The 14670-nt window shown below is 30.4% G+C and overlaps 1 protein-coding gene across 1 annotated transcript; it reads right to left on the bottom strand.

Annotated features, from left to right (window-relative positions):
- Window positions 1–1077: 1077 nt before the first annotated feature.
- Window positions 1078–1683, bottom strand: LOC133296092 (LOB domain-containing protein 12-like). Its single transcript, XM_061495071.1, has 2 exons — window positions 1528–1683; window positions 1078–1419 (listed from the first exon to the last, which is right to left on the bottom strand). Exons 1-2 carry the CDS (start codon window positions 1681–1683, stop codon window positions 1078–1080), a joined length of 498 nt encoding a protein of 165 aa, XP_061351055.1.
- Window positions 1684–14670: the final 12987 nt, after the last annotated feature.

The raw sequence follows: 14670 nt of genomic DNA, 5'->3' as shown, positions 1-14670 counted from the left end.
GTCATCATATCAGAGCTAATTTTTAAAAAAATATAGTTTTTTTTCAAAAATTATGATACAATTTTAATAATAATTAAGTTTTTTAAAATAATATAATTTTGACACTGACTAAATTTTATCTGATGGATCTTTTGACACTAATGGAGTTTTTTCTTTTGGATCCACCACTGAATGTATGTCCTTTTAAGAAAAAGATAGACATAAATAGAGGAAAAAATATATCTTCTTTCACAGAAAAAGATAGACACAAAAAAATGGAACTCACACATTTTTTTTGTCTTTATTTTTTTAATAAAACCCATATCGTTTATCTTTCTCTTAAAAGATCTAAATTTGAACCCCCAAGGTAGCTCAGTTGGCAGCTGAGCTTCCAATGATTTGCTTGGGTCAAGAGTTCAAACTCTGTCTCATCCTGCCTGATCTTTGGAGGCCAAAGGACGTGCATATGTCCTCGAAGGGGAATTAGTCTGTTGAGATATATAGTCTCACATTAGTTGTATGAGCAACTAATGTGGAGTTTATAAGGCCTTGGGCACTCCCACCCTTTTAGGTAGCTTTGAGATGGTGTATCTCAAGGTTCTTTACATAGTCTCATCCTTCTTCTAGTACCCGTTGTTCCAATGAGGAGGTAGCCTTCGGATCGTATTCCAAAAACAAGGTGACCGGAGAAGATTGAATGGAGATACCCTCCAGATTATACCAAAAAAAAATACAAGATCTAAATTTCTGTCTTTTAAAAATACACACACTTTTACTTTTTAATAAAAACCAACGACTATCGAAATAAATAAAGACCAAGGACCCTCGTCTGAATGCATTGATGTTCAAGCACCTTAATCATTAGTTTAATGGGTTAATTACTGATCCAGAACACTCTAAATTACTTCATCGATACTTAATCACATGCTAGAGTTGACCTTAGAACTGCATTCCTGTGTCTTAACTTAAAAAATAGTAAAACAAAAATGCAGAGAACTTTCCACACTTCATAAATGTATGGAAAAGAATTTGTCTGAATGATTAAAAAAAAAAATAAGGGGGCTAAGAACCCAAAGCATGTGAGAGACAAATTATAATTTAAGTAACCATGTCATGTCCAAATATGGTCTCTCTTGTGAGAGAATCATGAATTACATTGCTAGAAGAGGCAAAGTCAAGGTACTGAGGGAGGTCATTTTGTTGAAGGCAAGGTTTATGATCTGTGTCCATTTGTGGATTATTGGGCATTCCAGGCTCATGTTGCATCTGGATGCAGAGCATCTCTGCTTGAGCAACTGCAAGCTGCATTTGAAGCTCAGAAACCTGGTTTTGCAAGTAGGATATGACTCCAACACAACCATACACTGGGTCCCTCACTCTTGCATGTGCTTCATACACTAAACTGCTCACTGCATCTGCTCTCTTATGAACTGGAAGTTCCTGAAACATTGTAAAAGAACCCTTTTGAGCCCAAAGGATCAAAACCCAAAAAAGTTTATTTCTTTAATCAAAAGTGAGCAAAGGGAGCACAGAAAGAGTAAGTGGTACCTGTAACATTTTGCTAACGTTGCTAGCACCAAAAACCTTGTGAACTCTGGCAAACTTTTGTGGGTCATCAGAAGGGAAATAAGGAGCAAAGATGCAATCTTGGGTGCACCGGCGTCTCAGAAGCTTGCATGAAGCACATGGGGAATTCCCACCCATTTTGATTATGAAAATCAAAGGAAACAACAAAAACTCTTTTTTTGTTTGAACAGAGGAAGTTAGTGGAATACAAAGCTTCTACTACTGGGCTTGAGAGAAAGAGAGATAGGGAGTGTTTGTATTTATAATGGCCCACAGCGTGTGAGGCTAGCCCCTAGCATGTTGTGAAATAGCATCACTAGCAAAGTATCAACCACACTCATCTTCTAAAGATATTTTATTAAATTTTGAAATATTAAACGAATGGCTTTGGCTTTTTTAATTCTCTTTTTTTGGTGTGCACTTGAAAAGATGTGCTTTGCCGATGTTTCACACGCACGAGGACTAGTGGTACCATGTGGACATTGGAGCCACGTTTTCAATGGTCATTGGTTATTAGTTTGTCTTACGAGAAATATAATTCTGCGTCACTTATGCTATCGCAGCGCAAGTTGGTTATTGCAGAATTTCAAGAAAAGGGCTGAAGCGTCTCGATTGTTCTTAGCCTTTGACTTAAAATTGTCATTACAAAATTAATAAAGGAGTAAATACTCTTTTTGTTCCTTAACAAATTTCACGATACTCACTTTAGTCCCTAACAAATAAAAAGGTCTATCGTAGTCCTTAAGAAATTTAAAATGGACCTATTTTAATCCTTTTAGGGACTAATATTGGTCTTTTTTGAATTTGCAAGGGACCATAATTTCAATTAAATGAGTCCATTTTGAATTTCTTAGGGACCACGGTGGGCCTTTTTATTTGATAAGGACTAAAACGGACATCGTGAAATTTGCTGAGGACCAAAAAGAGTATTTACTCTTAATAAAAAGGAGAAATTCTTAAGGGATTCTTGAAGTAAGAAAAAAGGGTTATATCAGTGTAACTTTTACGGAACAGAGATCAAAATATCATTTTTTGACAAAAAATTTATCTAAATACTATGTGAATAGTACTTTTTACCAGACTGTCATATAAGCATAATTCGCTGCGACGGGTAGCATATTATGTTCGTCAATGATTTTATGACACGTGGCACATTTTTGCAGGAAAAATCTGACGTGTCATAATTCGCTATCACTGATAGCGAATTTGGTCTGCAATATGGCCTCGTGTCACGAAATCATTGACCACGAAATTGGCTACTAGTGGTAGCAAATTATGACACGTGACAGTCTGGTAAAAAATACTGTTCGCGTGGTATTTGGATAAATTTTTTGATAAAATGTGATATTTTGGTCACAAATCCAAGTTTTACTCTCCATCTTGATGTTTATCTCATTTATATGTAACCATTATGATTTATTAGATGTGAGCTTTTAGATGCCAAAAATTTGATATAAGACTTCTTCTTTTTATATCAGTGTGAGAATAACCTGAGGTAAAAAAAATAAAATTACTTTTATGTTATTGAATGTATAACACTTTAATTATAACATTGTTACTAAAGTAGGAAATTATAATGATTTACAAAATTAAAATTAAAATGTATATGCAATATGCATTATTTTATTTCATATCCTCTGACGTTACTTATTATATAGAGTAAACACCTTTTTTAATCCCTGGCAATATCTACGAAGTCTTTTTCAGTCCCTGGCAATAAAAAAGGACCAAATTGGTCCCTGAAAGTACAAGAAAAGGGCCACTCTACATATTTAGGAGTTGACATAAGGACTAACATGGTCATTTTTTGTAATTTCAAGAACCAATTTGGTCCTTTTTTATTGCCAGGGACTAAAAAAGACTTCGTAGATATTGACAGGGACTAAAAAAGGTGTTTACTCTATTATATAATTTTCGGAAACAGATTGTTGCCTACTCTCAGATGTTGGAATGATGATATAATTGACCCTTATTTTCATTTATTCAGTAAATTGAGATCTCCAGAACTAATTATATAAGAACATGCATGTTCGGTAAAGATTAATCATCAAAACACAATTGCATTTCTCTCAATTCCTGGCAGATGTTGTAAATCATCAAAGTTGGAGGCTTGGAGCACCAAGAACTAGAAGAGGTCTATAATAAACTAATTTGAATCCCATGAGAAGAGAAACGGGGGAATAAATTCAACGGTTATCGCCGGCGCGCCGCCAAAGGTTGTGAATTGTGATAACTAGGTTGGCTAGTATGGCTTCCACGTTGTTTGACTCTTTCATGAACGAGTGTTGTAGCCTGATTAGTTGCGCTTAGTTAAGAGTACAGAACTAAGGGTTGCCATTACTAAGAAATGAAGATCAACGTGGATGTTTGTTAGACATACAAACATTCACGTGAATGCACACATTATCATTAATTACTCGCTCTCGCTCTCTCTCTCTAGTTGTGTGTAATTTGACTCAATTCATTTATTAGCTCAATAATCAAAGAAAATTGTCCTTTTGTACATATATATATAAGTGCTATATATATGAGTCACCAAACCTTAGGACTTTCCCATGAGTTATGCTATGCATGACAATGAATATAATATACATGACCCAATTAAATATATGAATCACATGGTGAACGTAATAACACTTAGGGACCATTTTGAGAATTTGTGAGAGCTCAAGAAAGCCTAACTGTTATTAATCTAATGACTAATTAAAGTTTTTTATTATTCAAATTAGTAGAGAATTAGATGGAAGGAAGAAATGAGAGAAATTAAATTCTTAATATGTAATAATGTGATATGATATGATATGTTACAAAAGACAAATGCTAGCTAATCCCTATCTATATTAATATTATCATAATTAAATAAGGGAAAAAAATCATGAAATATAAAAATTAACCAATTATAAGAGATTATTTATGATACTTAAGGATGTTATAACACTCGACTTTTTGACCTTTTTATCCTTTAATAATTAAAAAATAACTATTTTGCTCATATTCCAAAATTATACACCAAACTGACTCCATTTATTCGATTACAAGACACATTTAATCGATTAAGTATTGAAAAAAGAGAAGAATTATATTGATAAACTTTTTTTCTTACGAACTTACAAATTAGACTAAGTTTGACTAGTCAATATAACTTTAGTGTAGTTTGTAAGTTTATAAGAAAAAAATTTTGTCAATATAACCCTTCCCAAATGATGTAATCGATTATAAACTTCTTTTAATCGATTAAGTTTCGGTTCTTTTGACACTGCCTTCTTTTTTTTGTGCTTTTTTTTTGCTCTTGCATAATAATCACTTCCTCTTGCTTATTGTCCATGGTTGTTGGCATACTATAAGCACTCTATGCAGTAGACTAAAAGACAAGATCACACCATCAAATGTAAAAATACTAATTCACAGCATCAGCACCATTTTTATTTATACGCCTCACCTGCCTACACTTCTTTCACTACAAGAAATATGATTATTTGTGACAAAAATTTAGTGATGAATATACAATTGGTCACTAATAATATATTATCTGTGACCAAATTTTATTTTGTCACTATAATTATTTTTAATTGTGACAAAATGATAAATTGTCACTATAATTTCATTAATAGTGACAAATATATATTTATCACAAATAATTGGTCACTAATAATATATTATTTGTGGCCAAATTTTATTTTGTCACTATAATTATTTTTAATTGTGACAAAATGATAATTTATAACTAAAATTTCATTAATAGTGATAAATATATATTTATCACAAATAATTCGTCACTAATAAAAATTATTAACTAAAACACTATTTTCACATAATTAGATCGTCATTGATATAAAATTTTAAAGATGCAAAAAGAAACTAATAGTAACAAGAGGCAAATTCTAGCGGCAAAGGACTTTTTGCTTGTAGTCGGATTGTGATTGCTTCATCGGTGATTTATAATGCTAATAGATATGTTGCCCCCTGAAAAACATGAAACATGCAACTTGCAAGGAAGATGTCAATCAATTGCTAAAGTAAAAAACTCTATAAACAAAAGGAAAAGATAAAGTAGTTGAAGATACAACTTGTGCTAGGAACCGGTAAAATAGGCTTATTTCAAAAAATCCCGATATGAGCCGGTTTGAGTTTTGTGCTAGGAACCGAAATAAGAATCAAATTTTTTGTTCTTTTGTTCCCGGACACAAAATGTGAAACATCTATCTCTCAATCACTCTCCACCTCTACCATCACCACCACCACCACTACCATCATCTCGACACGACCACTGCCACCATCGTAGTCGTCGTCGTACCACCAGTTTCGTCGTTACCATCACCATAACCACCACGATGTCACCGCAACCATCACCACCGTTACTAAAACTACTACCACTGGTGCCGCCGCCGCCATCATCATCGCAGCCACTGTTGTCACTGTCATCGCCCCCACCGCCCCCGCCACAAACCACCACAATCATCGCCGCAGCCACTACCGTCACCATCACCACGCCACCATCGCCACCATTACCACCACTGTTACCATCACCACCGCCAATACACCACTACCATCGCCACCACTACTATCACTGTCATCGTCACCAACCACCATCACCATCGCAGCAGCCATTACTGTTACCACCACCACAATCGCCGCAGTCATTTTTCATAACCACTGCCATCATTGCCACTACTACCGTCGTCACAGTCACCACCACTATTACCACCATCATTCCCGTAGCCACCGCCTCCACTACCTCTACCACCATTACCATGTCATCACCACCACCACCACCACAACGCCACCGCTACCACTACAACCATCACACCGCCACCACTACCACACCATATAGAAAGGAAAATGATGATTCAAATTTTTTTATGTTTAATAGAAATTATTTTTAATATATTATTTGTTGTATTATTAAACGTAATTCTCATTATCGGAATAAAAATAAAATATGTTATAAAATATTCAATATTAATATAATAAGATATTAATAATAGAGATTGCCAAAAAAATAAATATATATTAGTGAAATTTTTTATCTTTTTCTTAGTTTTTATATCATATAAGTGATAATTATAATAATTATCGATTTTTCTCTATTTGTAATGACAAATATTGTTCATCATAAAAAATTTGTACATAATTTTTCTCCACAAATATTTAATATTAACATATTAATAATTATTATAATTTTTGAATAAAATAAGCTTTATTCAAAAACATTATTTTTAATTTTATTTAAAAAAAGATAAGATAAAGAGAATAAAGTCAACTTTTGAATTTGAATATTTTTTAAACGTAACAATTTATTTAAACGTAAATATTTGAATATTTTTTAAACATAACCAATCTATTTTTTAAACGTAATCAATCTATTTAAACGTCTTACCTCACCAAAAAAAAGATTACGTCTTATCAAGTTATCATAACCAATCTATTTAAACGTAAATGTTTTTTAACAAATTATTATAACATTCAATTCATATTAAAATAATCGTTGTTTATGATAATAATAACACTTCAAATTTGAATAAATGATATAAACTTTTTTATATTATTCCAAATGAAAATTATTTATTAATATTCTTAAAATTTAAGAACACCCAGATTTTGTTATTTTGTGATCAGATAATTTTTAAAACAAATCATCCTTTCAAATAAAGCTAAGCAGTTATTTGTTGTAACAAATTTATCCACTCACCCCCACTTCACTCCTTGTACTTAGGAACATGGGTAGTTAAGAATGAAGATAGATAAATTTCTTGGCTGGAAAAAAATAGTTTTTTATTTCATCAAATATCTGGCTCTACTCCAGGCGATTGAAACACTCCTCCTCGACATCATTTACAGCAATTTCTTGATATGCTTCTAGTGGTATCAGGTATGTGCTCTTGTGATTCTGTCAAAATCAAATATGAGTCAACACTCAAGCCAGTTTTTTTATTATCATTCCATTGGGGTGAAGGAATCGATTGAAGGGGATGTTTGGTTTTTTTATTTTTTAGTTGAAGTATTGATATGAAAATAACAAGTTGCTTATTCATTTTTCTGCTTGGAGGTAGAAGAGAACATGATACTCCCCAAGAATGGTCTTCTTCGTCAGATAAGTTTTTATTTTCTTAATATTTACCATTTATTTTTTATTTTTTCTGAATGAACCGTTTCAAATATAGGCATCAACATTTATTGTTTTATGTTAAAATAATTTAAAAACTAAGTACTGTTTTTTATTTTGATCTTTTTTTGAGAAATTTAAACTGAGTAATGTTGCCATGGACGCAGGAAAGACCATTTATGGCTCCAATTGTTAATCTCACTTTGTTGGAACATATGGTGCGTATTCTTTTCATTTCTAACAACATTTAGATCGATTGTATAAATATTTTTTTCCATTATTTCACTTGTTTTTAAACTTCTCGTCACTTCAATTATTTGAAGCATATAATTTATGTTGCTTATCTATTGTGTTACATTTTAAAAAAAAAATCTAATTATTATTTTTTTATTTGTTTGCAGGATCAAATTTCCCGGACATCAAAATTTATGAAGTTTCTACTTTTCACATTTGAATAAGTTTAGGCATTCACTCCTCGAAGATAATTCTTTTATACTTTTGTAACAAGTTAATTGTAATGAAAATTTATATATGTATTTTGAATTTTGTTGCATTTTTATTAATGTGTAATTGATAATTTTTTTAAATGTTAGTTTTGAATGAATTCTAATAGTTTAAATGTTCTTTATTATAATTAATTAAAAATTAAAAATTATTCTGATACTAATTATTTATAAAAATGAATTATCATCACTACAATTAATTTGTAAAAATGATAGAAATTGATTCATAATTTTAGAATAATAATGATAATTTATTGGTCACTATTAGTTAATAGTGACAATTAAATCATCACTTTTATTGTGTGTATTTGTGATGATATTTTTTTATCATTATTATTCATATATATTAGTGACAATATTTTTCATCATAATAGATATTATTTTTAGTGACTTTTTAAAAAAATGTCACTAATACAATAGTGACTTAAGTATTAGTGACCGAAGTTGACAAATTGAAATATTGTCACTAAATTATTATAGTGACGATTTTTTAAACTTTTAATGACGATTATTATCGTAACAAAAAATACATTTTCTTGTAGTGTTTTGATATGAGATGCAGAGCTACCACAATAATACATGTGGCTCGTTTAAGTGTATGTGTTGAATGTGTTCTCTTACATGTCAGGTGAAAAAACTAAGCCATTTTTTTCATAAACCAACGTTAGTAATTAAAATAATATTTTCATAATCAGTTGACTCAGTCCACTACACCGTTTCAACCCAATACCCACCCAAGGAAAACTTACTTTGTACTCATGTTACTTTTTCAATTTGATTTTTTGGTCTGAGGTGGTGAAAGATACAAGGGCCTTAGCTACTCGAATCTCAACTTTACTCTTAAGAAGTTGTGTATGTGGGAGAAGAAGTTGTATAACGAAGTCAAGGTATTATATACAAGTTGTTAGTTAGTTTGTCTTTTTAAAATTTAGTAAAATAAAAAATATGTCTTTTACGGTTGAAGATCCTTGGTGTGCCTTTTTTTTTTTGGTCAGACTGAGGAGAAATTGTGCACACTTTATCAGAAGAAATGTAGGCAGGTGAGACGTATGAATAAAAATGATGTCGATGTTGTGAATTAGTATATTTACATTTGATGGTGTGATCTTGTCTTTTAATCTATTGCACAGAGTGCGTATAGTATGCCAACAACCATGAACAGTAAGCAAGAGGAAGTGATTAATATGCAAGAGCAAAAAAAAGCACAAAAAAAAAGGCAGGGTCAAAAGAACCGAAACTTAATCAATTAAAAAAAAATTATAATCGATTACACCATTTTTTCAATACTTAATCAATTAATGTGTCTTGTAATCGATTAAATTGGATCAGATTGATGTATAGTTTTGGAACATGAACAAAATAGTTATTTTTTAATTAATAAAGAATAAAAAGGTAAAAAAAAAAAAAAAAAAAAAAAGCCTATAACACTCCCTCTTTAGTTTGGTACAGTAAAATGTACTAAAAAAATATAAACCAATAGCTGGAGACGGGACAAAATTGCATATGAGAATGGAGGCGGAGACTATACCTGATATTGTGCCAAAAAACTAAATATTACATTATTACTTTAATTTGAAGTATTTTATTAAATTAAATAAAATTGCTTCTTACCCTTAAATTGGAGTTCATGCATATATGTATAGGCATAATAGTCTTCACCCATAGTTTTAACGTGATTAGTGAGCGGTTTTGGTCTCTTTCTCTTCTCGGGTCCCAGGCAACTTTGAATATGCTGACATTAAATCTTTCCATATCGAAAAAATTCTAACCAAAGAAAAAGATATATCAGCAACTTATCATATAATATATTTTTTTTCACAAGTTGAAATGGAAGGATAACTAGATTCGTGAGTATTGTTTTTAAGGAATACATTCTCTCATGTATAAATTTTATATAATCTGATTATATGACCATTTTGTATTTATATATATATATAATTATTGATTAAACCCTACCTATTTAATGGTAGTAAAAAAAGAAATAGATATAAAATTTAAAGAAATTATATAATATTTACATATGAAAATATATACTCCGTATTGTTATAATATATTGTCAACTTAATTACGCATATAATACAATTGATTAATTGCATGCATTTGTGTTATTTAGGGCTAGCCAGCTAGCGGCCTCTTCTATCGAGGTAAACTTCACAACCTATCTAATCTGTCTTGTTTAGACTCTTGATGTGTTAATTTCATCCTAATTAAATAGAGACGAAAAGAAGTTTCTTGCAAATGATGGAACAAATTGTAGCCACCCCCATTCCCTTATTTTATTCTCTTTTAAGCAACCATGTAACAAGTTTTCATTTCTCAATGTTGACCTTCCAATCATTCTTTTTAGGTTTTTATTACTATTATGTTACATAATCCAAGAAAATTTTTCCACACACACAATTAAGAGGTGGAGTTCATATTTTTTTTTTTCTCTTTCATCATTCCACCTTCTCTTTCTTTTTTATTGTGAAGGTAGGAAAATGTTCTTATATCATGTAACATTATAGTAATAAAACCCTTCTTTTTATATATCAATCGCAGTATAAGTAATAACTATTGTTAAGTTTTCATAAATTTATCTACTTTATTAAATTAAATTAAATTAAAAATTTGTCTATATTTTAACGGTAAGACACTCTTGATGAAATCTTACCTGTAAGATATAGTATAATTTGTAAAAAAAAAAATATCAATATAACCTTTCTCATTACATTAAAGAGTTGATATGATATTTTTAGCTCAGTAGTTGGTAACAAGAGAGTTGAGTAAGTAGAAATAAAAGGATCTCGGTTCGATCCCCACATACAACCTTCGGGAGAGGTTTAAACATCTTCATCCCTGACCTGCTTCACACTCCCGGTTAATCTCATAGTCAGCTCAAAAAATCTAAGTTTGTGGGAATACTAGGAGAAGGCAACTCACTTCAAAAAAAATAATTAAGATTGATTTAACTTAAAAAAAATACCGTACGTAGAGCTGTGTTAAATATTTATTAATAACTAATTTCATAATAAATATTTAATAACTTAAGTGAGTGTTAATTATTGCTAAAAAACTTGGGTATAAATAATTCCTGTTAATCTATTATATATATATATATATATATATATATATATATATATATATATATATATATATAACTCAAATCGTTCAGCAATATATATGTGCCATATTGGGTTAAGTTATGTATAATTATGTAATTATAATAACAGAGATTCTTCTCGCCCAGCTCAGTACTTATTAAAAGAAAATATATTTAATATTTTGAAAAACATAAAAAAAAATCAACTTTTTAATTAATAAGTTATAAGGATAATTGGTTAATAAGATTTTTTATTTTTCTTATAGAATATTTTTCAAGTGACTACCCTTTTTTTTGGTAACAAGTGACTACCCTTTTGTTTTAAAATAATTGTCACTTTAAAATTTCTAATTTATTTAAATTATTTGTTATTTTAAAAAATTAAGAAGATTTTTTTTCAATTTTATCTTTATATTGTAATATTTATATTTAGTGAAATGAAAAATCAGTATTAATAGAATAAGAAGAAGAAAACGGTCAAATAAACTTATATTTTTAAAATTAAGAATATTTAATTTTTTCAATCTCTATATAAAACCTTAAATGATGATATTTTTAAAAGGTGATAGTATATAATATCACAAGGAAAACACAGATACCCCCACCAAGCTATTAATGAGATTCCTGACATGCAATTAAATTGTAGGGATTATTATAAATGAAGCTCATTTCGATGGAGATTAATATTGAAACTTGTAGAAGTTGTAGTTAGTGTGATAACTTTGTCCTTGCATTAATTGCCTCACATGATTCAAAGTTTCTTTTTCATGCCTTTCAAAATAAAACAGCTCTCCTTTCATGGTATGACGGTCTCCTATGCACCTTCCGTTTTTTAATAAAATGTTTACTAAGTTATTCACCCCCTCCCCCCTTAAAAAAAAATGTTAACTTTTCTTATCGTAGGCATATTCAAATTTACATGAAGACAATAGATGAAGATAATATAAATAGAGATAGATTATTTTACTTATCACTTTTCAATATCATTATATTAGAAACTTAAGAAGAGAGAGAAATGATTAAGATTAGTTGAGATTCTAATCTAATGATATTAAAAAGTGATATATAAAATAGACATAAAAATAAATAGAATAACTTATCTCATATAAATATAACAAAACTTTTAAGTAGTGTCTATAACTAAGGCTCCCCATTCTTGTTCAAGATTATGAAGATTGCATCCGATATATATATATATATATATGAGGTAGGATCTTTTGACACTGGTGTCAAATTTTAATTTTGACACCTCATCTGAGAGTCGTTAGATCAAAAAAGATCAATGGTGTCACATGCTTGCAAATCAGAGTCGTTGATTTTTTTGTATCTAACGGCTCTCAGATGAGATGTCAAAATTGAAATTTGACACCGGTATATATATATATATATATAGTTTCAAGTTATATATATCCTTACCAAATGTTATATATATACATAGCTGATAACTAACCTAAAGTAAAATCCATCAAAATGGGACTTAGTTTAATCAAATTCCTTCAATGCATTTGAAGTCGTTAATTAGATTGCAGATTGGGCAACATTTAGAAGTTCAACCCCTCGGAAGGTGAGAAGATCGTACATGGAAGCTGAGACACAGAAACTTGTCGTTTGGTTTCTCCGAAATTGCAAATTTTGAAGACATTAAAATATGAGTGAAAAAACAGACATCTCACCACGTTAGAAGGAAAAACATGAGGTCTCCAACGCGGACATTAAATGAGCATCGTGGTTATGAAGATTCATTTTCGAGATGCATGTTGTTTTCTGCCAATGATATATATAGTGGATGGTTTAAACTTTATCCTTAACGTTGGTAATCTAATCTCACAACGAACTATAGAAAATGCTGAGGGACACTTGTCCAGTCAGTCCCTCAACCGTTGATTTTATGTTTCAAAACTGAAATAATTTTTTTTTTTTGTTTAATTTTTGTTAGAATCTAATGATGAAAGCGCCAAAAGATAAAAGATGCTTTCGTGTCTTAAGGTAAGGGAAATATTAACTATATTTTTTTACACAAAGTAAAGAACCACTTCAATCCAAAATCTTAGAATTTTGCGTAAGGATCTTTTTAATAGTTTATATAATTTTTTAATATATCTTCTCACGCAAAAGCTCTTTGAGATTGAAACCTGGCTATTGGGTGGCAATACGGATCAACCCGACACGACCCGCGTTCGACACATACACTATTCGACACGACCCGTACACGACACGTTTTGTAAATGGGTCAAAAAACACGAACCCGAACACAGCCCGTTGAGGGTCACGAGTCCACACGACACGACCCGCAAAATTTAAAATTTAAAAAAAATTGAGATTTTTTGAAAAAAAATAAATTTAAAACAATAAAAAAACTAGCTACTGTTTTCTGAGAAAATTACAAAAATAAATGAATAAAAATAATAATATATAAATAATAATGACTATATATATCAATATATAAACGAATAAAAATTACAAAAATAACCTTGTACAGGTTGACACGCGACGGGTTGACCCGTGACCCGTCACGAAAAAAATGTGTCACATTTATACAACCCGTACACGACCCGCTCCTACCCATGGGGTGACACGACACACGTTTTGACGGGTCGGGTCACGGGTCAACCCGCGGGCCAATACCTGTATTGCCACCTATTGCATAGGCCTATTTTTTTTTATTTTACCTTATGCTTATTTAATTCAACAAATGAAGGGCGATGAGGATCGAACTCGTGATTATGATCACTGGAAGATGAAGGACTTTTTAATGGTTTATATAATTATCTAACACATACTTTTTTATATAATTTTTGATTCTTACGATGAATTTTATGCGAATTCTACTAAATAGAGAGTGAGTTCAATTTATTTAGTGACATTAATTCACCTAATAAGTATGTATTAAAAACAAAGTATATAAGAGCAATGACCAACCTAATTTTTTTTTACGACGTTGTGAAAATAAAATATTAAAGTTACAAGTATTTTTAATATTTATGGAACGGGTTAACTATTATAAATACATTTTAGAAAAAGATTAACTATTAACATTAATAATTGATAATTGATAATTAATAAAAATATTATTTTATATATATAATAATATATAAAAAATAAAAATTCAAGGAGGAACGATCGTCTATCATTGCCTCTCCCCTAGGTCGCCCCTGTATAGGAGTGTGTTGCTAATATTTCCGTCACTACTAATTAGAAGGACATGTTGCACCATTAAAAAACTTTTTTTCATTATTATAAAAAAGGTAATGAAGTTCTCGTGTTGCATAAGAGGAGGATAAATTTCTACTCACCCATCGATCCACGTGCTTCTACTTTTTTGATTTATTTTTTCTCTCTCATAATACATCTCACTTTAATTGAGTGTGCATAAAAAAAGTTTTTGATTCCTATCACATAAGAAATATAAAGTCCTATAAAAAATGCACATAATATTA

Source organism: Gastrolobium bilobum, unplaced genomic scaffold, assembly GCF_033153095.1.
Source record: "Gastrolobium bilobum isolate Gb01-03AN ecotype WA unplaced genomic scaffold, APGP_CSIRO_Gbil_v1 utg66532, whole genome shotgun sequence".
In the NCBI taxonomy this organism is placed as follows: domain Eukaryota; kingdom Viridiplantae; phylum Streptophyta; class Magnoliopsida; order Fabales; family Fabaceae; genus Gastrolobium; species Gastrolobium bilobum.
The sequence above is the reverse complement of the archived record's forward strand: the minus strand, read 5'-3'. Positions and strand labels throughout refer to the sequence as shown.